Source organism: Castor canadensis, chromosome 8, assembly GCF_047511655.1.
Source record: "Castor canadensis chromosome 8, mCasCan1.hap1v2, whole genome shotgun sequence".
In the NCBI taxonomy this organism is placed as follows: domain Eukaryota; kingdom Metazoa; phylum Chordata; class Mammalia; order Rodentia; family Castoridae; genus Castor; species Castor canadensis.
This window is the reverse complement of record NC_133393.1, coordinates 141351133-141378009: the sequence shown is the minus strand read 5'-3', so window position 1 is coordinate 141378009 and position 26877 is coordinate 141351133. Positions and strand designations below refer to the sequence as shown.

Below are 26877 nucleotides of genomic sequence, written 5' to 3'. Positions count from 1 at the left end.
CCCTACCTGCAATTAAATAACTTTTGCAACCCAAAAGTAGATTAACCTCACAGGACAATGCCATGAGAGGCAAGGTGAGCTGATTTAAACTAGTTTGAGATTGTACACTGTAAAATTAGTTCAGTGTTTGCTAATGCCTTACATATTTGCCTAGCTAGCCTCACTCACTGTATTAGATCAGTTAAGTCCTCTGACATGCTGTAAGAGCCAACAGTTTCTTACCACTTTTTTCACTACAGGAGTCTCTAGGGTGGAGAAACTCAAGTCCTGAGTAGCTACTAGGTTGAAAACCAAACCACTATTAGGACTGTGTGACTCTTAATAAGACAAAGTAAGTGTATCATAAGCAAAGCATAAGAAGACAGTTCCTTAAAATTACCTTCATCAAAAACATCAGAGAATGAAAGCACGCAAGACCAAATATCCAGAATAAAAACTTCTACGATTATGTTAATTTTTAAAGATATATAATGAAAGCACTTCATAGATTACAAAGTGTTCATAAACAGAAGTATGCTCGATCAGTAATCTCATACAGTAATCAGGAAGTGCACCTTAAAAGCACCCTAAGACATTTTAGATTGTCCAGACTGCAAAAATTCACCTGTTGACAGGAATGAAGCAACTAGGAATCTCACCTACTGCTAAGATGAGAGAACAATTTGGCATAGTCAACTTGGAAGTGCACCTGTCCTACACCTTGCAGTTTCTACATGTGTTCCAGGACATGTCCGAAAACAATTACAGCAGCATTGCTTACAGTATCCTAAATGTGAAAACCCAAATGCCACCAAGAGGAGAAGAGATAAAACGTCTGCATTCAGACAGGATATTAGAGAAGTAAAACTAAACCATCACCACGTATCAACATGGATGAACTTCAAGTAATACTAAATTAAAGCCATAAAAGATTCAATTAAATTCAGTAAACATGCAAAACACCATGTTATTTAGGAAAACAAATTGTAAAAGCATGGGACTAGTTTCTACTGAACCCCTCACAGAAGTTCCCTGGGGGAAGAGGAAACTTCCTTTTTGAGACCATCTCACTATGTAGCCCCTACCATAAATATTACTGTAAATACTGTAACTAAAATTTGTAGTGTGTTTCTTTTTCTTTGGTCTTATGAGACTGTCTCACCATGTAGCCCAAGCTGTCAGCAAATTCATGCTCATAAATTCTGCCTCGGCTCCACCAAGTGCTAGGATTACAGTTGTGTACCACAATACCCAGCTTCATGGTATTGTTTCTTAGTAAATACAGTGCTTTATACATAATTAACTGAATCCTCAGAAACCTATAAACTAAATACTATTTTTATCATTCCATGTTCTGCCTGAGGAAATGAAGCAGAGGGTAAACAACCTGCTCATGGGCAAAAAAAAGTCAGAACTCATATCACTGTGGCTAGAGCCTATGTTTTCTAGCCAATGTGTGCCATGTACATGAGACTGGTGATGAATTGATCACCAAATGTTTAAGCTTTGAAGATTATTCTGATATTCAGCAGCTGTATCAAGGCAATCCTTAATGCCTGGTTACCTTTCCTATAGATCCTACAAAGATTAATATTAATTTTATATAGACAGGTGCTTCTGAGTACAGAAGTTTTAATTCACCCATCATGATACAGCATTACTAAAGAATGACTCACTACGCAGAGACCTTACATATATATAAATGTACTTAGTCATTAAAGATGATCCCAGAATTATGACATCAGACATGTTATCAACTGAAAGATAAATTTCATCTATATTCCTGAGTATATCTCCAATAATGGAAACTAGAGGTATCAGGTAAACTAAGTGGTAAAGAAGAGCCAAGTTACCAAAATAGAGAAAAATGTTTTTATACACTATATTTACCTTTATATAAACTGAACTTTAACCTTACTATCTCCATCTTGAAGGTTCCTGCACAGTCTTACTTAATTTCTATAGAAAAACTACAGCATTAAAACTTCCTAAGTAAAGGAATGTCTAAAAGGTCTACAGCATGCAGCTATAATGAGAATTGTATACCAAAATTATCAAAGCTGACTGGAAGTCCACTGTTTTACATTTAGCAAACCCAACATAAAGAATGGCATGATGTCTGCAATGGTATCTCACCCTCCGCTCTTCAGAAATTTACTACCTAAGAAGAAGAAAGGGCAGCAAGCAGGCATTTCTCCAGCACAATGTTTAACAAGCTTGTATCTCTTGCATCCAGTAGAACATTTAAAAGGCTCTTGAGCTAGGAATGGTGGTGCACATCTAGGGATCAAGAGTTTGAGGCTGGCCTGGGCTATGAAGCAAGACCCTGTCTTAAAACAAAAAACTTACTACTATTTCAGTTCAACTCATGTTTGTAAATGGGACAATAATTACTTCGAACATATCAACTATGCATACATAGGATCCCTTCCCAAGATTAGGATTTAAAGGAACTTCATGTTGGTTCTTTCTATTTGAAAGTATCAATCTATGCAGAGATCAGGAATGTATAAAGGAAAGAAAAGTTCTTCACACAGGATACACAGAAAAGACCCAATCCCAATTTTATACTTATCATTTTTTTGCCTATGTGCATGTAACATTTTTTAAAATTATATTTAGCATTTATAATGTCTCTTATTTTTATGTGGTGCTGGGGATTGAACCCACAGCCTTGTACATTCTGGGAAAGCACAGTACCACTGAGCTACAGCCCCTGTCTAGAATGCAACATTTTTATTCTAAATATTTTTTAAACATAAGGGTATCTCAAAAAAGTTACTATTAAGAACTACTGGTTTAAGACGTTCAATTCTGAACATAAACAATCCAGAGGAAGGAAAAATTTGAAATTATATTTATTAATGTTTTTATACATATTGTATTCTCTTAGAATGGGGGGGAGGGGAACCTCCACTCAAGTGAGGTAACAAACTTGCCATCTTTTACAAAATCAGACTAGAACAATGTTATGGTTAGTCCTTAATTCCTGAGAATTTGAACACTGGTAAGTTTTCTGTGACCTTACAACAAATGCTCACATTAATTTTTAAATTATAGTATGTCTGAAAAATATTAACATTAATGTTAGCAAGGAAAATCATCACCCAAATGTATACATTAACTCAGTTATGAGTACACTGAAGCCCTGTTGCTCTGCAATTTAATACCATTTAAATACTTATTTCAGAAGTTGTATTACAAATATATGAACTTATTTTATCCAGACTGCAGTGACATAATTTTCAACTCAAGGTAAAAAAATGACCTGTCACTTTCTTCTCAATTGTAGGTACCCAGCGAGTCAGCATGTGAACTTTAATATTGATGAAAGAATTGATTTTTACGTGTGGGGATAGTGAACAAAGAGCATGTGACTCTTTATTCACAGTTTCCTTCCTATTAAGTCAGAAAAGAAAAACAGAGAAAACAATACTGTGGCTATGAAATAGTGACTAATTTGATATAATCAAATCCAGTATCAATATAAACATTTATAATAATGAAAATATAAATTATTAATTATGCAGCATGCTTTAGGGCCATTTCTACAGTTAGTATGAATTACAAATATTAAATGCCTTTAATGCATCTAATGTCCATAATTCTATAAGCCATGTTTACATAATAAACAAAGAAACATTTCCAACATATTCTGTTTCTTCTGATTTTTAGCAATGAAAGTATTTACCTAGGCTGGGAAAGTTACTCTGACCCTGACCCTAACCAATGAGTACATACAGGGCACTGTATATGCATCCCAAAATCTGGAATCAAGAAATAATGTTAGAATTCTAACAATGTTAGAATTACTTGCAGAATTTATTCAAAGAAATAGTTAGCAGGCAAACACAATAGAAAAACCCAACATTTCCCAAAATGTTTGTACTACATTAAAAGTTTTAAGTTTTTCTTCTCATTGTAAAGGCATCACTTTACTGTATTTTTTAAAAGGCCATGATTAATCCACTCAACTATTAACTAACATACCTTTACAAAAATAAAGCTAGTAGGCTGCTGGGAACTAAATTTACTCAAAATCTTTCTAAAACTTTTTAAATTACTGATTTATTAGTTTTATTCTCACAGTGGTAAAATTTTTAAAGCCTGCCACAGTGCAATTGTTATTTTACTCTTGTATCTTAAATTATACTTGATACAAAGAAAAAGTCTGCCCAAACCATCACCAAGATTTCAATTTAACTTAACGTAGAAGAAACCTGAGTTTGGGTGCAGAAGTAATTTAATTTCTTCTGATATCAGAGTGCCTTCAAACCAAAGTGAAGCTTCAAGCAGGACTCTATGGCTTTATGTGAGTTTTTTTTTTTTTGAATATTAAGTAAATCTTACATTTAAAGCAGTTGTTGGAGGTTAAATGTTCCCAAAGCAATGTAAACTAGTTATAAAATGTCTCATCAAAGACATTAGCAGCTCTTGTGAGTCACATGAAATTAATAATGCATGAAGGGTCATCAGTTACACTGTACACAAAGGGTACATAACATACTGTGCCTCACCTCTAGTTTCAAGGACATTTTTATATATTCTTTCCACAAGCATATTAACATGTATGCCTCACAAATTTCAGGCTCAAATCCTTTTTTTAAGATGTATTTACTGGATGTATATATGCACTGAATTTCCAATGACAAGATAAATATGGATCAAATGCCTATGCAAATACAAATTACAAACACTCATATAGATTACCAAGGTGACAGTTTAGGAATCTGGATTTGCCCTTCTAAAACCTCATGTCAAATAACTGTTCCTAGGTACATCTTCTACCTAAAATCCAGGGAAAATTCCAGTTTTAAAATCTTTCTCTCTCCTCTTTTGAAAAGTAGAGCCTTTAGAAACAGAATAGGTTTAACTTTAGAAAACTGCCTTAAAGAGTTGCAACATGTAAATTTCTTCCAGAGATGAGACCCAGGAAACAACTCATCAACAGCTTCTAACGTCCACTCCATTGGCAAAGTATTCACACAGTTCTGATGATTTCATACCACCAGTATCATTTCACAACAGGATCAGCAGACAGGTCTCCATTGCTTGTTTTAGTTTCTTCTAGAAGCATGAGTGAAAATAACAATGAACATTCATATTCATTTAAAAAATGAATTAAAAGTAAAACCTAAGAAGAGCTATACTGCTAAATTTTAAACTAAGTAAAGGTTTCATCAATCAAGTATTTCTCTAACATCACAAATAATACCTAGGCTAAATACTGTGAAAGTTTTAACTGGTTCTCAATGGGAATGTGGAGCTGAAGAAATTAAAAACTGCATCTGGGATAGGGCTTCACACTGTATGAGTGTCCTCCTGTGGAATCTTGACACCCCTATGGAAGTAAGGCAGGCTCCCCAGTTCTTCCACATGACCCAAGAAATCATCACTGTGTATTACCCTGTTAGAAACACGGCTGCAAACTCACACACCAAGATTTTCCAGAACAAATAACTTCCCATTTATATTTACAATTCATTTTTAACAGCAACTTTGAACTCAGGACCTTGTGCTCACTAGTCAGGCACTTTGTCACTTGGGCTATGTCCCTAACCCTTTTTGATTTAGGTATTTTTGGAAAAGGGTCTTGTATTTACACCCAGGCTGGCCAGGACTGTGATCCTCCTATTTAGGCTTCCAACTTAGCTGGGATGACAGGTGCACACCACCACACGCAGCTCTTATTAGTTGAGATGGGGATGGAAGGTGTCTCGAAAACATTTTGCCTAGGGCTGGCCTCAAACTGTGATCCTTCCATCTTTTACTTCCAATTAGCTAAGATTACAGGTGTGAGCCACAACACCTGGCTTAATGCACTTTTTATTATGTGCGAATAGAATGAATTCCTGACATATGCAAAATTAACGGATAAAAGCTATTTAGCTAATGTATTAAACAACTCTGAGCAATCTTGAACTAAACTACAGTTTTAAACAGAAGAATGATCTGGACATGTAAGTGATATACACAACCAGAGCAAAGCAAGGAATCCCACTGCCATGAGAATGAAGGACTGTTTTTCTTAATGCTTGCCACTTGCAGAGTTTTCCTAGTCACCTGCACTGAAGACCAGGTTCTGACCTCACAAAATGCAGCGCAAAACCTAAACAATGAGTTTCTTCACAATTTAGATTACATGGACTCAAATGGATTAGTAATTTTTCCTGAATATGAACCTAAAATGTAATATATACAAATTTTCATTTAACAAATACTAAGTATTTTCCAAGTAACAACCTGAAACAATTTTTCAAACACATCCTTATTACTCAGTCCAGTTTCTAAACATACCTAGATAAGTTCCTAATAAATAAGCAATGTTAGTAATAGTCAATGAAGCAATGTACCCAAATCAGTCACCTCTGTTCACTGTTAGAAAGAAAGCGGGGGGGAGGGGCATTTTAAAATCTGACACAAAATAAGCTTAATAAAAACATGCTATTTATGAAATGTATTTGTATCTTTATAAAAAAAATTCATGAAATACAGTAAGAAAAAGAGATGAACATAAAAACTGTAAAGATCAACTTGTTCCTATACCTCCTTATGACCTTCCAAACAAAGAAAAATGTATGTTACGTAATTTCCATCAGAGAACAAGGAAAACACTGTTCCTAAGTGTCAAGACTGAGGGAGATTTATCACGATTACATATAAAACACAGGAAACACTGAGCAATCTTTTACACGCTGAAGTATATTAGTACTTTCCATTGTCCTGCAAAGAATACTGTGGACATAATCCTTTCTTCAGTGATTCTTAGAGTCACTGCACACTGATTCTCCAGAATCTAGCTATGGAGGACAGGACACTGTTGACTGTAACCCTAAATAGCTCTGTAACTGACTGCAAACCTCTCTGATCACCACTCCCATCAGTTAATGTCTAATCAGCAGCAGTTCTGTCTGCAGGAACATTCAGCAATCCTCCCCTAATCTGTTCCTTCTAATCTGCCATAGATTGAACAGTAGAAGAAACAAATGGAACTTTTCAAATTTTATTTAAGTTACAAAAGGAAACTGAGTAAGAGCTTAAATGGTTACCAGAGAGTGAAATGAACTATATAAATTTCTTTTCAATTTCACACGATCCATTAATGGGCTTTTGCTTTTTAAAAGACTTGTTTCTAGATGTATTATTTTCCAAAGAATACAGTAGCTAGAAACCCAACCAGGAACATCAGTGGCTACTGCTGAAGAGAGGCTTACTATTCTTGCCACATTAAGCCATTTACTTACCTTCCTTCTCTTTCTTTTCTTGGTTCTCTTCAGCTGCAGTCTTGTCTGCTCTGAAGAAAATTCTTGCACTGCTCAATGAGAAGTACAGCAATTCAAATTCCTGTGTGAATAAATTTCAAACGAGATGGAAAAATATTCATAGCAAAATATCAAAAATATTTATACTTTGCTCTTATTATTTTTAAAAGTTCTAATGGGAGTCATAAATACAGAAACTGAACCAACCCACCCATTTTTAAGACTGAATGGCTTCCAAGTACCATTTTAAGACATATTCTTTTTATCACTATCTCACTTGCTGAAATGCAAGTTTCTATATGACTCTAGTTTTCAGATATCAAATGCAATGAATATCAAAAAGCCAAAGGAGATTTGACTCTTTATTCATCTACCTGTAGATAGACATCCAGTCGCTTCTGAGTAAGATTCATGGTTTGTAGCAGTTTTTCATCTTGACTAGTTGACTGCACATTCTGTTGCTTAGCAACTGTTCTTATCTCCTTTATGTATTTCTCTCTAACAGACTGAAACCAGTGAAGTGAATCAAACTCCTGGTACTGATCCAAAAGTTTTAAGATGTAAGCCACACCTAAAGGCATCAGCAAAACCGAAGTTAAATTAATGTGAGTACAGAAGTTGTATTCTACTCCTTTACCAATAACTCCTAGCCATAAGCTAAACATTTTTTAATTAATCCTCTTCCAGATCACATTTTGCAGTATGAACAAGTTTAGAAAAATGGCTAATTTCTTCCTTTAAAAAGACATAAAAGTACAAAGAACTAAAGAAAAAAACAAAAGGAAAATTAATAAATAATATGACCTGGAAAATCATATGGCTGTTACTGTTAGAGAATAAAAACTTCCACTGCTAAACTGGTAATAAGAAAGATACAGGGAAACCTGGGAAAAACAAAATGCTGAAACTATAAAACCACAACAAAAACAAAGCATAAATCATAGGTCAAACTAGATACATTGACTAGCAACACCAAGAGGCTACCATTTAATGACAGTCATAGATGATGGAAAACAAGTTATTTTCCATCAGATTGACCCATTTAAAAAGTAACAGTAAATACTGCTCATGAAAAAAACCTATGAAGAACACATAAACTGATTTTCAAGCAAATGTTTCTAAGAACCCATTTTAAGGTAAACATAAAATTGACGGGGAAACAGTTTCATTAGGCTTACCCATGGCAAAACCATCATCAGTAAAGGCAGCTCCAATCTTATTTTTTTTATTCAGTTTCTCCTTGCAACTAATGGAATGCTCTACAAAGTTGAGGGTCTAAAAAGGGATATAAAGACATCAGAAAAACCGTGCTAATAAAACCCTCATTTCGTAAATTATAAATAGAATTTCTTCTAGGTTCCTGTTATTTTGATCTGAAACATCATTTGCCTCAGATAGTCTTTTTGTTTAAAAAAAAAAGAGTCCCTTAGTGAGGAAACAAATCTATAGAAGTGTCTCTTAATGGCTCTTCTATCCAAATCCCTTAAATAAAAATACTTCTCAATCACTACTTAACCCTAGCACAGTCCTTGTAAATGGTTCATTATAAAATATTATGCACATTTTAGAGATGAGAACACTGAGCCTTGGGAGATTTATGATCCTACCCAAAGTCATATACTCAGTGAACACAGGAGGCAAAAAACAGACCCACTTTTCCTGGAAGCATAGTACTCATCACATGCAGGGCAGCCATTCTGCCTACTTAATTCATTCTAAAACACTGCTTATCATGTTCTTCATTAAAATGGATTAGCAGTCATCTGGCTGAATGTTGAAGTCCTCAAAACAGTACTTCTCTTGAAAATTCAGGTATTCTAAAACACCTTATCTAATCAAATTATTTCTTCAACAAAAAAAAATTTGCTTAAGCTTACTATATACATGGCATTAAGAACTTAAGATAAAAATGACTGCCACCTAGAGTTCTCACTGGAACTACTGGTAATGACAGAAAGGTGTATCTGACTGCCCAATCACAGAAAGCCACTAGCCTCATGTAGCCACTGAGCTCTTGAAATAAGGCTAATGTAACTGACGAACTGAATTATTTTATAAAATTTTAATTAATTTAAATTTAAATAACCACATATGGATACACACAGACAACACAGCTCTATAGGAGTACAGAGAGCATGGTTTAAAAAATAAGCGTGATACAGTGGGATAAATATTATAACAGCCTACAATGGAAATAGAAGTTTCAATTTTATCACCTGTGAAATTTGTCAATCATGTATCTGTGCAATCTCTTATCAAATGTGGTTTACATCTTTCTTGGATAGCTCATTTCTGCTTATCTTTTTTCTGGAATTAGACTATAAACTTAAGCACACAAAGAATAGCCTGTATGTCTTTGAAGTGCTCTTCATCCACTTTGTAACATAATCCTATAAAACTTCCAGACTCTTCCTAAGCTCACCACTGGCTTCACTGCTGCCTACTATGACCTGAGGAAATACCCTCCAGATTAAAGAAATGTGGTAAGAGCTCACCTCAAGTTAACTACAGTATTACCAAATGAGACAGGCTCACATCTTAAGAGATGTATTTTTCTAAAAACCTTCATAATATAACAGTTAAAGTTCATCTACATTAAGCACTTAAAGTGCTTATGTGGTATAATTCCACCCAAAGGATGAATGCTATACATATAATGGCATGCACTCAAGTAATTTAAAAAATACTGGGATTTCTCTAGCAGTTATTAACAAATAAGAATGCAGCTTAACTATAAACCTTTTTAAGCATAGCTAATAAGTAAAAATTCTAGGTCACATTCACTAAGACCACATTTAGTTTTATATGTAATCAGAAAGTACTTACAGTCTATGTACATCTCATGCCTCAAGGAAATTGGATCTACTTATTAACACAGTTTTTAAAAAAGTTCATTTCAAGTTCTGAAAATACTCACTAGAGGAGGAACAATGATATAGAAATTTCGGAGATGTATATTCTTTGGCCTTCGAAATTCTGGAGCAAAAACATCTACAAGCATTTTGAAATATTCTGTGCCTTCAGCAGAATTCCGTGTATGATCACTGAGGACTGAATCCAAGTGCCTAAGAAACAATGTACGTATGTATGTATACATATATATACACACACACACACACAAATACGTATTTCTTGGTTCCTTTTTCAAAAGTAGTGTGTCTTTTTTAAAAAAAAAATCCATCACTTACGAAGTTAGATAAGTGTACCCCAAAGCAGGAAATATCATAAAACTTCTATGTAAATTTCCTTGGAGTTCAGAATGAACTCATTTTCCTTATGGGTAGAAACAACTTCTCCCCACACTAAGTCCAGTAAAACCCCATCTCTTAAGTTGCTTCTGCATCATTATAAATCTCTCCACTAGAGCTTCTTTCACATCTCCTCACCTCAACTTAAACCTGGCCTTCTTCAAGAACTTAGCTTCTCTTCCAACCTTTGCAACATGAGGTGTTTTTGCCCCTGTAATCCTCATGTATAGCTACTACCACTTTCAAATTGATATTCCTCCAGTAACAGAAGAAGGTAGAAATCTCTCACATGATCCAACTACAGATACTCTTCAGCCTATAATGGGGTTCTATCCTGATAAACCCACTGTAAACTGAAAATAAAGTAACAAAAAGAATGCATTGAATACACCTAAACCACCCAGCACAATAGCTTAGCAACACAGTATGCTGCAGAATATCTGTTGTTTCCCCTCGTGACAGCAGGGATAAACAGGAGCTGCTATTTGCAGCCACTGCCAGTTATCACAAGAGGATCACAGTACACACTGTTTGCCTGGAAAAGGATCCAAATTCAAAATCTGAAGTATGGTTTCTATTGAACGCCTATCGTTTTCACACCATCATAAAGCTGAAAGTAAAGCCCAAAACTGTTAAGTTGAGCCACTATAAATCATGAGTGGTCTGTATATTCATTAACTCTTTCCTGAGAGCAGTTATCTACTAATATTTCAGCCACTGCCCTAATTTATTATCTTGCACTAGGGTGCCTCCTCCATTGTCTGTATGGATAATCTATCTATTATCAGGACCCTACAACTTCTTGGCTTCACCATCCATCAACCATCCATTTCCTTACACAAATCTGGACCCTGCAGGGATCAGTTGGTTTCACCTCAGAGTTCTTAAGAGACAATATTCCTTTCTCTTACTTCCTTGGACTACACCAATATATTTTTTTAAATGGTCACCAATTTTGGAGAAAATGGTATTGTTTAACAAGAGATAAAGGTCCAATCTTCTTTCTTTGATATATGAACTATTTTAGCCATTTTCAGGTATAAATTTTCAAATGACTCATAAACTGTACCTGTCTTATGTAATTTGGCAAACACCTATAAGCCACACAGCAGGGTATTCCAGAGCAAAACTGTTGTATTGAGGTCTACTCTCATTAAAATGTGTACACTCACATACAGACTTTCCAATATTTTTTTTTTAATTTCAAGCCTGTCAAAGAGTTAAAATACAGTGTAACAAATACCTATATACCCTTATAAACTACGTTCACCACTTGTTAAGTTTGCCGTGCTTCTTTCCTCTATCTTCTGGAACATTTCAAGGTTGTAGACCTCATATCACTTAGCACATAAACACTTCATTGAGCATGAACTCTACTAAGACATTTCTCAACAAAGCCACAGTACATTATTACCCAACACTACAACACAGGGATTGGATGGGCAACAGAACTAATATATATAACCCATTGTAATCTCCCCCATCACTCCCCAAATGTCCTTTACAAGATACCTCTTTCTTTATATAGGACATGAATAAGGACCACCTCATTACATTTAGTTATCAGGTAGGTCTCTTTATGCTCCTAATCTAGAACAGTCTCCTTTTTTGTCTTTCATGACATTTGCCATTTTTTAAGAGGCCAGATTTTATAAAATATCCCACATTCTCCATTTTCTCAGATTGCTTCCTCATAAATTCAGAGTAAACGTTTCTGGCAAGAATATGAACTAGGTACCTGCCATTACATTTGCATGAGGAGGCCACATAACACTGGTCCCATTCCTGGTGATGCTACGTTTGATCAGCTGGTAAAGGTGGGAGACGTCTCTCTATTGCTGATTGTTTTCCCATTTGTCATTAATAAGCAATTTTGTGGGATTTTTTTTTTTAAATGAATCTTCTGGTTCTCTAAAAACTTTTCACCCAATGTTAAAATATTATACTGGTGGTTGAAAAATGGTGAGTTTTTCCCTATAAATCTTCTAATCTCTTCTATGTTAGCTGGCATTCTTCTGTAAAAAGAACTTTCATTATCTTCCTCCAACCTTTCTTATACTATAGCATGTGTATTTTTTAATTCAGTGCATTATAACCTATTCTTACCATTATTCTTTTTGACATTCAAACTGTCGGCACTTTGTCCAGGGCCCCTTCATGCCCAATGCAATAAATTTTGTTGTCACTGTTACAAAGAAAACCCAGAGCTTTCTGTACATATTCCTAACAATTCTGTATATCTTTCTCGGCTTAAAGTTATGTTATAAAATCACTACTGATCCACATCCAGAGACTTGCACTATCTAATAATATAGCCATTAGCTATTTCAAATAAACTAAACTAAAATTTAAGATTGACTGCCTCAGTCCCATTCGCTGTACTTCAAGTGTTCAACAGTCATCCATATGCACTGGACAGTGCTGCTCTAGGTGACATGAAAGGAAGGACTAGCATTCCGGAAGAGTGCTGATAAACAGAAACATCTCAAAAGTAAAAAGAAATGGGACATTTTAAAAATGAGGTATTTAGCATTCTTTCACTTATACTGAATCCTCAAAATTAGCTGTCTGGACCAGCCACATTTTAAGTGCTTAAGAGTAATGTGTGACTGGTGGCTAGCATACTGGCAGCGTGTTCTAGAAGATCCCTCTTTAGTGAAGCTGGAAAGATCTTGGGATAATGTATTCTTCTTAAAAAAACAATTCTCATATGCTGAGACCATAATTTGTGTAACAAAAATACTGGCATATAAATTATATATTACCCTCTGTTTCTCTTTAATATATTATATACATACTTTTAAACTTCCAAATTTAGATCATTCCAAAACAGATTACCTTGCTGCTTTCAAAGTTTCTTCTGCAAGACCTTCTTCTTTTACTAGTTCTTCAAAATTTACAATATCTTCAAGATCAGGAACAAATCTACATTAAGAATTTGGGAAGGGATTTATTGGGGCAAGTAAAATACAAGTGACTGACAAAGATATGAAGTGGTACTGCAGAACTCAAAATTCCAACTACAAATTTGGAAAGAACTTAGCATTTCAGTGCATTGTTAGTATCGCCACTTTAATTCCAAATCAAATTTCAGATATGGTCACATTTTAAACCTTAAAATCATGTAATCTTTAGATCCATTCAGAAGGCATACTGATAAATTAACTATAATATTAGGAGAAATGAAGATAAAAGTCTTAAAATTGAGAAAAATCTAAATAGTAGGATTAATGGCTTTTGCTCATATTTTACCTCAAAATATATTAACAAAAACACCTTCTCTACAACATTATGTGTGAGATTTAAGTAACATAACATTTAAATGCAATAATCAAGGCAAAAATGATGTGTGCATCCTTACCTAATGGCATTGCTGCTGCAGTGAAGACCACCAGATCTTATCATTCGTACATAGCCCATAGCATTGCCTTTAAAACCACACAAAAAACACAGGTATTTATATAAATAACTCTAAATAACCAAGAACACATTTACATACATTAGTTAATATAAGATTTTTGTACCTAAGTACCAAAATATTCTGCTATATTTTACTTTAGTTCTTGTTCCATAAAAAGTACAACAGTTACATATTTCTCACTTAAAATAGAACGTTATATACAAGTACATTAAATATTTTAAAATACATGTAATTCTTTCCATTGGCAAATTCATAAAATGCTATTTTTAATGACCATTTTTAAATTACAGTATCAATAACTTCTCCATTCTTACACTAACAGCCTCCCCCCACTCCTTCCCTTCTCTACCACCCACCCCCACAGAGAAGCTGGCTGTGGTGGTGCATGCCTATAATTCTCTGTCACTCAGGCAACAGAGAAAAGAGGATATCATGGTTCTAGGCCAGTCCAGATACCCACATACCCCCACACACACACCAAAAAAAAAAAAAGGAAAAAAAATTAGCAAGATTCTATCAAAAACCAAACACGCAGGGCATGGTGAGTCCCATCTGTAATCCCAGGTACTTGGAAAACAGAGGTAGGAGGATTACTGTCTAAGGCTGGCCAGGGCAAAAGCATGATACTTTAAAGACAAACTGTAGCAAAAAAGGGGCTGGAAACATGGCATAAGTGGTAGAAGGCTTGCCTACAAAGTGAAGGCCCTGAGTTCAAACCCCAGTACCACCTGCCCCCTCCCCCCAAAGAAAGCTCTTATTTGATGTCTTCTAAATCTATACCCCCAGCCTGAACTTCTCTGGACTCTTAAGCTATTCTTATCCAGGGCTCACATCTGCATACATATCTAAGAAGAATTTTAATGTGTCCAAGTCAAACTCAAGATTTCTAGGCTCAATTGTATTTCCTAGCTCAAGACACTGAAGTTCTATCCTTTCAGTTGCTCAAGCCAAATGCCTTGCAGTCATTCCCTGACTCCTTTCTTCCCCTCACTTTATATCCAGTTAGTGGGCAAGTTACACTGCCTCTGCCTTGAAAATGTAGCCCCCTTTCCACCATCTTCACAGATCCCACACTATTCCAAACTAGTCTATCTGGTGTAGACCACTGCAACATGCACCAGCTTTCTGATTTCCCCACTTTCACCTTTAGCATCTTGCCCACACCTCACAATCTCACAATCTTTTATCTACTTACCCCTCAACTTCTATCAGCAAGTGATTCTTTAAAATGAAGTTGGGGCACCTCATGCCTTTCCTGAAAGCTCTACAATGGCTATCTCAGAATGAAACCCCTTCTTTAATGGGGTCAACACAGCCCTGCATGATCTTGCCCTGGATGCTGTTCCCGTAAGGTGCCCTACCAGAAAGGTCTCCATTAACTATTCCAGCCTCTGAACAGTCCTCAAAAATGCTGAACAGACCCAGGGCTTTTGCACTTCCTTTTGCCTCTGACTAGTATATTCTTTGCCTAGCTATGTACAAGGCATATTTCCCGTTATTTAGGTCCCTGCTCAAATGTTGCCTCCTGAAAGGTGCATAGCACAGCATGACCCGTTACATCTTATCCAGTACTTATCACTGACATGTATCTTTTTGTTTGTGTGTGTGTCCCTCAACTAGAATGTAAGATTCATGAGTATAACATCTGACTTCTTCACTGCACCATCCCTAGAACCAACATGTCCTGGTGCACAGGAATGCAATACACAATTGAACTGCATTGCAATTACCTGGGAGAAAGAACAGATAAAAAGGTAAGAAGTTAAAAACATTTCAAAACGATTACCGTACAATATGTTTTGATGTTAATGCTACAAATCAGGTTATCACTGAATCTATTTTAAGGCTTATTCCAATTATTTTTTAACATGCATCTTAGAAAAATTAAGTATTTAGTTTGAATATCTGCCTCTGAACTATCAGATCAATACTGGCTGATTAAAATGTGAAAGGCTACAGAGAACAGTGATTAACAGCAAAAGCACTGAAGCCAGACAACCCAGGTTCAAATCCAGACTCTGCCACTTGTTAGCTGTGAGACCTAGGTTATGTAATCTCTTTATGTATCAGTCTTCTTATCTGTTACATTAAGTTCTAGAAGGGCAGAGACACTGTTTACTGTGCACCTAGAAAAATGTGCTGTCCTAAATACTATGAGATGAGTGAATGAGAATAATTCTGTAGAGTGTTGTGGTAAATTAAAACACACAAGGCCAGGTATGATGATACACATCTATAATCCCAAGTATTCCAGAGATGGAGAAAGAAGGATCACACTCCAGGCAAAAAGCACAAGATGCTATCTGAAAAACAACAAAAGCCAAAGAACTGGGAGTGTGGTTTAAGTGGCAGAGTGTTTGCCTAATAAGTATAAGGCCCGGAGTTCAATCTCCAGTAAAAAAGACACATGCCAAACCCACCCAAAAAAAGATAAAGCTAAGGAACTAAGTAAACATTCAATAAAGTTAACAGTTATTTCCACACACAGATTACTGTCAAAATAACTTCTCATTTTGCTCTCAGCTCTTTACTCCTTTTCTGAAGATAGTCAAGAAACTCAAAGGCATATTACAGTGTTTTATAAGCAGAAAAAAAAAGAATTTGTTTTGTTTTGACAACAATGGGGATTGAACTCAGGGCCTTAAGCACTCCACCACTTGAGCCACTTCTCCAACTCTTTTTACTTTTAGGTTATTTTTCAGATACAGTCTCACATATTGTGCCAGCTGGCATTAATGACCTTGGAGTGTGATTCTCCTTCCTCTCTGCCTCTAGTATAGCTGGGATTACAAGTGTATCATTATGTCTAGCTTTGTTTGTCAAGATGCAGTCTTGTTAACTTTTTGGTCAGGCTGGTCTCAAACTGTGATCCTTCCAATCTCTGCTTTCCAAAGAACTTGTATTTTTAAAGAAGAAAATAAAAAGAAAAATGCTGCAATAAAGTGAAAAAAATTCTGGCAATAACCCAGGTGACATTACCATGTACATAAATTTCAACAGGCATGTATACTGACGTGCACTGGGGGGAAAACTATCTAGCATCTTAAAGCCCAAGACTTAACAAGTGTTATTTCTTAGGATAAATAATACTTTTAAAAACATTTTAAAATGCAGTAAATAACAACACAGGCAGTATTCACAAGAGGCAAAAACTCCTAATGGTGTATGAAAAAGTTAAAGCAATACTGTTCTAAATGAAAGCTCTTAATCTGAGATTCCCCAGACCCTAACTTTAAGTACCTAGACTCCTGTACATTATGTACTCAATAGTATGTGCATGAGCATATGAGCACTAGTTCTGGGGACAATAAACCCAGAATTTTCATCAGATCCTCAAAAAAATTTAAGAACTACTGCTCCAGAAGTTTGCTATCTAATTATCAAATGTTTCTTTGAAGAAAACAGTACTCATTTGGCAATCTTACATTAAGATAAATTTACAAAGGTAAGATTCTCTAAGCTCTTGTACGAAAATTAAAAAACAGAAACACCTAATATGCAAACCAAATAATCTATGAAATGTAAGCTGACATTCAGTGTCCCCGCTCCAGAACAGAATGCTTCTAACATCTTTCCCATCAGTCAATTCAAAGCCTCCTAAGAACTAAGACTTCTGCATCCCCAGCCCTAGCAGAGTATCTGCCATAACTGAGCTTAGTACATGTTTGATAAATAAATGAATGCATCTCAGGAGGTATAATTTTCTCAAAATATAGCCAATAAGATTTTACTGTTTAACAATTAGTAACAGTTTATATTATAAATTGTTTAAGTTTATATCAATTAATATAAACTGTGAAGAATATCTACTGGACTTTCAGCTACAGCTAAATAACCTTGGTGCAATAACAACATTTTTGATTTCTCTGAATTTCTCTTTCTGCACATTTAGAGTTATGTTTACATGCCGATCTCAGAGTTATTCTGAGGACATTAACAGAGCAAATAAGTATAAGATCTTGTTAATTCATCTATGATTATTTTAAAGTGTAGTTTGTGCTTTTAAACATACTATATTTTGAAAGACAAGTTCTACTTGTAAAACAAAAGGACAATCTACATGTACAAGTATAAAATGGTATAGCACCAAAAAAAAATCACCTCACTTAGTATTTTATCTTTGGCTAAGTCAAAATTTATCAATTTAAATTACTAACTTTTCAAGTAAATATTTTATACCATCACATTTAGGCTACACCATGAAAGAACCTATTTTAAAAGTCCAAAATAATCCCTACAACAGAGTAGGTACCCAGTAAGCATGGCTGACTATGAATTGTGAATATGAACCTTGAGATGAGTTACTTATTAAATATGTTTCTAATCTGACTGAACAAATTTCCTTTATCTTATATTGGTCTACAGCCTATGAGTTATTTCTGCAGCCACAGTCTTGGTTAACAAATGCCCTCACAGAATAAAGTTAATGAGGCAATCACGTGGAAAGCTGTTTACTAGCATGACTATTTAGTACATGCAGCTCTGAAATTTGTACTTCACTTCCCCACTTTTATAATAACTTACCAATTTGGCTGATGAGTTGCCTGAACTGATCAAGGTAGCTCTGTCCTTCTGGTGTGATTCCAAGTTTTCTGATGCCTCGATTGAATTTTTCTGCTCTATCAAAAGGATACTAGAGAAAGAGTTTTAAAACTATCTTTAGACCTCTGAAGCATAAAATGCCTACCAAATTAACCATGTCAATACCACTTTAATTTTGTATTCCATTATTCTTAAAAAAAAAAAAAAGCTGTGCACCAGTGGCTCATCACCTGTAATCCTAGCTACTCAGGAGACAGAGACCAGGAGAATCACAGTTCAAGAACAGCCCAGGAAAAAAAGTTAGTAAGCCCTCATCTCAACCAAGTAAATAAAAAAAAAAGGTATGATAGCATACACCTATCATCCCAGCTACTTGAAAACATAAATAGCAGGACTGTGGTCCAGGCAAGGAAGTATAGTATAAACACAACATCCTATTTGAAAAAAAAAACAAGAGGGACTGGGGACGTTGCTCCAGTGGTAAAGCAGCTGCCTAACAAGTGTGAGACCCTCAGTCCAAACTTCGTACTGCCAAAAAATATCCCTCAAGTCTAATGACAAAAAGAAATCTGTGCAACAAAAACTACCGACAGGCAAGGTCAGTATTCTTTTTTCTTTTCGATATTAGCTACAGGTAATAATCAATGCCACTAAACTTAAATTCCCTGCCACCACTATTAGTGCCCTAACATCTAACTATCCTATGAGACTGTAAGGGAACTAATTCCTCCTAGAAACATTTGTTCACTTACATTTGGCTAAGTTTCTGTGGACTTGGTCAGGGTCTTATAAGCACATCTCGTCCCAGTGAACACACATCAGCTGGGTTAAAATTTCTTGTTGCCATCATCAATTTTAAAAATAGACTAAGACTTAGATAAGACTTTAGGAAATCATTCATTTTGTAACAATAACAAAAGGAAGCAATTCTCACAGAATAGCCTATTTATCTCTGGATATTACTAATTTCCCTTCCAATAAAAACAAGATGGCTAATACATTTTTCTACTAAAAATTGTAACCTGTAATTTTACTAGATTGCTTTACTATAAAGTACTATTTGCTGCTCTAACAATGAAAAGAAATATCAACAAGACAGCTAGGACTACCTGAATCTTAGGAGGGCAATTAAAAATAGTTCTGTATTTGGCAAATCAAATATAGGACCCACCTAAGTCTGTTGGTTCTCTAGCCACACAGCTACACTACATGCCTCTACACAAGGAACCTCTTGTAATTAAACAGGCTCTTCATTTCGCTCTGGGAAAAACAGCATGGATGGCAAAAAGAAACAAAAAGCAGTCCTATAAATTATTGCTGGAAATGTCAATTGTGCAGTATTTCTGGAGTGCCGGGCTTTTTGTGCCATAAATTATAAATATTCATTCTTTATCCTAGAAAATTCCTTCACTAGTTTTTCTTTCCTATCAGTTTCTAAATACACAGAGATATATGTGTCAGGATGGTACCTACAGCACTGTCTGTAACAGTGACAAATGAGTAAAAACTAAAATATCTATCAACAGAAGAGGGTAAATAGGTTATGGCATGTACCTATGTTATCAACTCTCAAAGCGAATGAGGCGATCTATATGCACTCAAATGTGATGAGCACACTGCACACAGTATAGAGAATTTTACTCCACTTTCCCCATCAAAAAGCAAGATAAATACATGTTTATTGTGAAGCTACACTGTCAATACCAACTGCCTCAAAAAAAATGAAACTGGAAGAAAAGAAAATGAAGAAGGATGGTTATGCAGTTTACGTGGTTTGTATGTTTTCAAAATGAAATGTTTTGTATTATTTTAAAATACAGTAAACCTTGTTTATACTTAGTAAGCCTAAAGAGAATGCAAAGTAGGAAATTATAAGGGAAAGCATAAGGAGCTTGGAGGCCAGATCTAAGTGACATGTGAAAAATAACTAAGAAACCTAAAACACTGAATGTTAGCATATATATTTGCCATGTATTTAATAAATGATTTGAAAGTAGCTTAAAAGAATATGTAGCATACCTTATGGTCATTTTGGTCCTTGATTTCCCTGAAAAACCGAATATCTTTAATCAATCTGGATTTGATATGTTCATCATACATAAATTGGCTAAATATATAGAATTTCTTTTTCAAAAACTGGTAGGTGAAATTAACCTATAAAATTAAAATTCAAAAATTGAAAAAAGTTAATATAAAAATTAATTTCAAATCAATGTTACGGAATAATAGTGACCCAAAAAGTACTATTTCCAAAGTTCAATTCATACTGGATCTGAAATATTTAAACCGAAGTTTTTATTGCTTAAGTTTACAGAACTTTCTATAGGCTCCTTGAGTATTTTTACTAAGAAAGGGAACAAAAGAAAAAAAACTGGAGTATTCTCATGATAGAATGAAAGCTGTAGTGGGAACACAAAACGAGACTAAGACCTAGTTTTGAGCCATTTAAGCCACAGTCAGAAGTTTCTGTGTTCCTCCAACAGTAAAACCACAGCAGACCCTTGCTATCTGTGGCTACCTGGTTCCAAGGAGACCACCGTTGAGAAAAAACCACGCATGCTCAGGAAGCACAGATGTCAGTGCTGTACTGTGGATGCCTGGCTCATTTTTTCCTGTATCACTGCCCCACTTTCTCTATGTCAGTGCTGTACTGTGGATGCTTGGCTCATTTTTTCCTGTATCACTGCCCCACTTTCTCTAAAGACTTGCCACCTTTCAGCAAAATCTAAAACTTTCATTTTATCACTTAAATTAAGCACATTAACTTTTACCTTGCCTTGGGTGCACCATTTTCCTTTTGGTAGAGATATTTTCACAAAATTAAAGGCAAGAAAATACTCAGCAAATCACAAAATGATTTAAACACAACTGATGATTATATGGGACTGACAGAGCTCTTCTACATCAAATTAACTGCATAATGTATGAATGGGAATTTAACATTTTTTCAAAATTTCTTTTGATTTTTTTATTTACTATTTCTTCAATCACACTTTCTCAAACCCATGTAATAAATCTGCAAATAAGGTGGGCTTACTATACTTATTACTAGGGTCAGGAGCAGTGGATGATCACTGTAATTCCAGGTACTTGGGAGGTGGAGATTTAGAGGATCATGGCTGGAAATCAGCCCCAGCAAAAAGTTAGCAAGACCTCCATCTCAACAAACAAGCCAGACATGGGGGTGCATTCCTGTAATCAAAGCTACGCAGGAGGATAGGTAGGAGGATCACGGAAAGAGGCTGGCCCCCACAAAAAGCATTAGACCCTATGTGAAAAACAAAATATTAAAAAAGGGCTGCACCCTGGCTAAAGTGGTAGAGCACTAGACTAGCAAACACAAGGTCCTAAATTCAAACCCTAGTTAGGCCAAAAAAAAAAAAGATTACTATTCCTAATCTGCATAGCCAAAATGCTAGTGAAGTAAAATACTATTCCTAATCTGCATAGCCAAAATGCTAGTGAAGTAAGAAACATGGTATTCTTTGAATTTTCCTGAAGGAAGATAACAAACAACAAATTACTTATCTATAACTATTTTTGAACACCTTTTACACACAAGTCAACATGCCTGTTACCATGCTAGAGATGGTTTTTGTCTTCATGAAGTTTATATTCTAGCATGGGTGACAAGACATTTTAAATAAGTATTACTAAATAATTGAATCTGCTGGCATGGTGGTGCACACATGAAATCCCAAATCCCAGCTACTTGTGAGGCAGAGGCAGAAAGATGGCCACTTCCAGGCCAGTTTGGGCAAAATCAGCAAGACCCTGTCTCAAAAGTAAACAAACAAACAAACGATAAAAATTAAAAATCCAAAAGGACTGGGGGTATGGCTCAAGTGATTTAGCACTTGCCTAGCAAGACCCTGGTTGCAATCCCCAGTACTGCCTTAAGGAAAAGAAAATCTCATTGGCAGTAATGAAGAAGTGGGCGTGCTGTGAGAATGAATAATAAAAGACCTGACCCAGATTCCTAAAATCACTGGAAAGTGAGATCTGAGCTGAGACTAAAGTAAAATAACATGAAAATTCTAACACACAAGTGAAGCACTACACTCATTTCTATCCCCACTACTCTCTGGTAGTACTCATTACTAATTTTGGTAAACGTATGTACGTTTTACTGTCTTCATTCACTCAGTTATAGAAATGGTGCTTTTGCAGACCTTACCTCATGGTTTAAACACTGCACTCTCCTTGCTCTTTTTTCCATTCCTTTTTCTCTGTCTCCTCTCCAACCTTCTCTCTATCCTTCCCATTCTTAATAGTAAGTCTTCCACTCTCTAATTCTCATCTTTTTGTGCTCACCTTATCAATAGACACACTCTTACATTCACTAGTGTGAACATCCCTCTATTACCATGAGCATGTTTTCCTCACCCTAGCACCTAGCACAGTGCCTGTGACATATAAAATTCACTAACATTTATTACTTGAATGCTTAATAGATGATGGAAGTCAAGAACAGTTTGTCCAAAGTTTGTTTATTCTCAAAGGTTCAGATGTGATCTCCACATGGATGATTCCTTATTCTAAATTTAAAACTGAGACTTACCTAGATCTCATTTCCACATTGGTAACCTCTACAAGAGAGCTCTAATTCTACCACTCATCAACTCAAATACTGCAAAGCCTCCCCCACTGCATACTTTTAGAATGATTCCATCTTAACTTTCTAGTCTTGTCCATCTTCCCTCACTCCAAATCTGTGTAGTATTTTACTATTTAAGCATTCTCACTGTTCTGCATGGAGAAACTAACTGCACTTTGAGGGGAGACAGCATATAAGCTCTTGTGATTTCCTCAAGTGACTGAATGCCCATTTCTAAGATTCAAATATTTTCAGCAAATTCCTATTTATATGAGTATCAAATAACTAGTATTCCCTCCCCAAAAAGGTTATAAAAGACATTAAATAAACAGCTATTAATGATTCGTTTCCAAAAGTAATTTTCAGACGGTATTAGAGAAACACACACACACACACACACACACACAGGTTGATACCCCCAAATCTCCAATGCTATTTGTAATGATGATCGTGAGATGGTAAAGTATCTTACAGTGCCTTCTGTATCACAGCTCATGACATCGACCTAAGTTTACCGCTAGGTATTTTTAAGTATACTACCATGAAAAAAATGGAAATTCAGGTATAATATAAACATGTAGCACACTATTCTATAAGAAAATTATCTTCCAAACTACTACATTAGACCAGAATCTATTACCCATCCAACCTCCCAAAAGATGCTTACTGTTGTATTCATGATTCCCGTGCCATGTGTTCGAATTGAATTAGCAATATGCCGAATATTAATAGTATTCAAATGCTTATTATTGCTTGTTCGTTCAATAAAAATCTGTAATGAAACAAATTTATGCTCAGTAAGAACACAACCCATAGCAAACACTGATCAGAGAGTTATCCAAAGAAAATTTTAGAATCTGTTTCATTAAAGATAATTTAACTGAAAAGCCATTCAAGAAGGCAGTATAACCAAACAGCAGCAAGGGAATAATCAAGATCTCTAAACAATTACTTTTGCTTTGTATATTTTACTAATTTTTACTCTTGAGAATCAATTCCTTGCCCCTTGGTCTTCCCACTATATAGTCACCCACATATTTAAAAAAAATTTCTAAAACCCACTCACCTGATTATTGAGATTATAGAGGTATCGAGACACAAATATGTGAATGTTTCTCATAATTTCCAAAACATCAAGGCCCTACAACACAATCCACACAGTTTTATAGTTTAAGATGATCAGATAAGCTTGCATCAATATAGTTAGTAGCTTATTGGTTATGTAAGTTCCCTAATATCTTGCAGTTATTATAAAGAGCTATATACTTGTACAAGCAGTACTATCTCCTTGAGGAAGTCTGACTGCTTATTATTTATCCCTCTACATGAACAGAACAATTACACTTAAATAATCAAAGATCCACAACCCACCAACCTTGGGACTATCTGCTTTGTCCTCCCAAGAATCTTCTCTACATTTTTGTACAAAGTAAGCTAATGGACAGATTTTAAAGGTAGTCAAAGGATATGCTGCAATATTTACAAAACACATACTACTTTTCAGATACTATACAAGATTTCTTCAATGTAATTCTCAAAAAGAAATGAGGCATTATTCTAAATTCTAGAGAAATTAGAAATTGAAGCTAAGGAGTTCTCTGGGGTCACACCACTAGGAAAAGACAGAACCCTGGGATTTTCAGAAAGTCTAATTCCACAATTTTTTTTTCAGTACTGAGATTCTGAATCTGAACTTCAGCTCACGCTTGTTAAGCAAGTGCTCTACCACCTGAACCACTCCATCAGCCCTTTTTTAGTTAGGTTATTTTTCAAGATAGGGTCTCATGAACTACTTGCCAGGGCTAACTTCGAACCACAATCCTTCTGATCTCTGCCTCCTAAATAGCTAGGACTACAGGCACTCTCCACGGATGCCTGGCTAATCCCACATCTTTATGCTTCTTTTGATACAAGAGCAGCCCACTTTTAATACACAAGTTCTCCATCAGGATTCCTTCATCTTTCAGATCCTACTCTAACACCTAATGGTGTATTATGTGCATACACCACAGCTTATCTAACTAGCACCCAAAGTGGCATCAAAATACGTTAAGCTTCTACTGTATCTTTTATCGTGTTCTAATTGCTTTTACACAGTTTTTCTCCCACTAAACTGTAAGCATATGAGCTGAAACTGTTTCTATTTTCTTTTTGAATCCCTAAATATAGTTAAGTGTCCAGCACTAATACATATAAATATTAGATGTATAAATAAATGAATGAAAGGATACTAGAAATGAAGCTTATATGCAATAAAGAAAAAATTCTTAAATTTTAGAAATGAATGTTTTTTGATAAGTATTATCTAGATTATCACAGAACGAATTCCATGCAATTACCTGATTACATAAACCATTGCATTCATGAAATATTACCATTCTGAAAATAAGCTATTTAGCAAAATCAAATGCTTCTTTGCACTCCTTGTTTTAAGAATAATTTGAAATAATATAAAGTTAACTGTTTTACTTAATATTGAGTATTTTTCCTAAGATATTAAAGTTTATATACTATGCCCAAGTTTAAAATCCTTAAGTGTGACCTTGGCTGAATTCCTTATAATTCTACAGAGGTCACCTTACTACTCTAGTATGTTTCTACAAGTTTTGTATGTATATATACATATTTCAAATGCTTAACAAACTGCATCCAGGAATCCTACGTGGCAAATTCTTTCATGAAGACTGTAAGTGGCATTTAATATTTTGCTCTTCCCAAATATGAGTTTTTCCCCCCTTTGGTGGTACTAGGGCTTGAACTTAGGGCCTTACACCTGCTAGGCAGGTACTCTACCACATAAGCCACTCTGCCGGCTCAAGTATGAGGTTTTGTATAGCAAATTATTTTCTATTTTAAAAAAAAGCTAAATAAAGTAAAAAGAAAAAATGTTTCCTAAAGAAACAATACTATACTATAGTCAGACTGTATCAGAAACATTTTATACATACCTGTTCCAAAGTTTGACTAGGAAGATGTGCCTCTGTCATAACCAGTCCATAACGCTGAGTAGCCAAGTTTCTCATTTCACTGTAAGTGGCCCAGTCATGAAGAGCTACTGTTGTGAGGTTGTAGAAAGTCTTATCTAAGTAGTGAGTAACATAAGCTACAAAAAAACCCGAAAACTTTTAGATTCTGGAAATGGTAGAAAGAAATGAAAATAAAAAGGAAAACCCACCATCTGACTTTGAACATAAAACTTCTTCCTTTAAAATAAGGTGCTAGTTCCAGCACGTGGAAGGCTGTGGCAAGAGTATATTTAAAAAAAAAAAAAAAAAAGAAAAGGTGCAAGAAAATAGGAAATAAAAATGAGTAAAGAAATAAAAAGGAATTAAATAAAATGAACACACACACAAATGGTAGCAAGATTTTGTTTTATTAATAGTTAGAGATTTATAGGATATGTACAACTCTAAGAAGGAAAGCATATTGTTAGAACCTTTGTAAATGCCACCCCGTACCCCTACCTAGCAACCCCCCAAAAAAAAAAGCAGAACACTCACCTCGAATGTCAATGAAGCGATTGAAAAACCGAATTGGATTCAGAGAGAAAAAGAGGGCCAGGTCTTTCATGCCAACTTTGAAAGGGTTTCGGTCATCCAGCTTTAAATGAGTATGCACAGAAAGTCGCAGATCCTTCTCTATTTCTTTGCACAACTTGTCCAGCAAACGCTATTCACAAAAGAACTGAGTTTTTCAAAATGATATTCCAATTGTATTATCTCCCTATATGTTTATGCTATGACCTTAAAAGAGTTTTACAATCAAGCCAGGCACAGTGGAGCACATCTGTAATCCCACTACTGAGGAAGAGGCGGGAGGAAGATCCCA

At 35.3% G+C, this 26877-nt stretch overlaps 1 protein-coding gene across 7 annotated transcripts in view; it reads right to left on the bottom strand.

The window, feature by feature from the left end:
* Positions 1-2820: 2820 nt before the first annotated feature.
* Washc4 (WASH complex subunit 4) overlaps positions 2821-26877 on the bottom strand; it is a 57055-nt gene continuing 32998 nt past the window's right edge. For all 7 annotated transcript variants that reach the window (XM_020162372.2, XM_074084280.1, XM_074084281.1 and 4 more), the window contains 13 exons: positions 26550-26718; positions 25998-26152; positions 24116-24190; positions 23717-23821; positions 20472-20606; positions 18435-18543; positions 13851-13917; positions 13328-13414; positions 10159-10306; positions 8420-8516; positions 7616-7812; positions 7224-7323; positions 2821-5046 (listed from right to left, as the gene is read on the bottom strand). In XM_020162372.2, coding sequence (XP_020017961.1) covers positions 4994-5046; positions 7224-7323; positions 7616-7812; positions 8420-8516; positions 10159-10306; positions 13328-13414; positions 13851-13917; positions 18435-18543; positions 20472-20606; positions 23717-23821; positions 24116-24190; positions 25998-26152; positions 26550-26718 — 1497 coding nt within the window. In that variant the 3' untranslated portion in view covers positions 2821-4993. The remainder of the gene's footprint in view (positions 5047-7223; positions 7324-7615; positions 7813-8419; positions 8517-10158; positions 10307-13327; positions 13415-13850; positions 13918-18434; positions 18544-20471; positions 20607-23716; positions 23822-24115; positions 24191-25997; positions 26153-26549; positions 26719-26877) is intronic.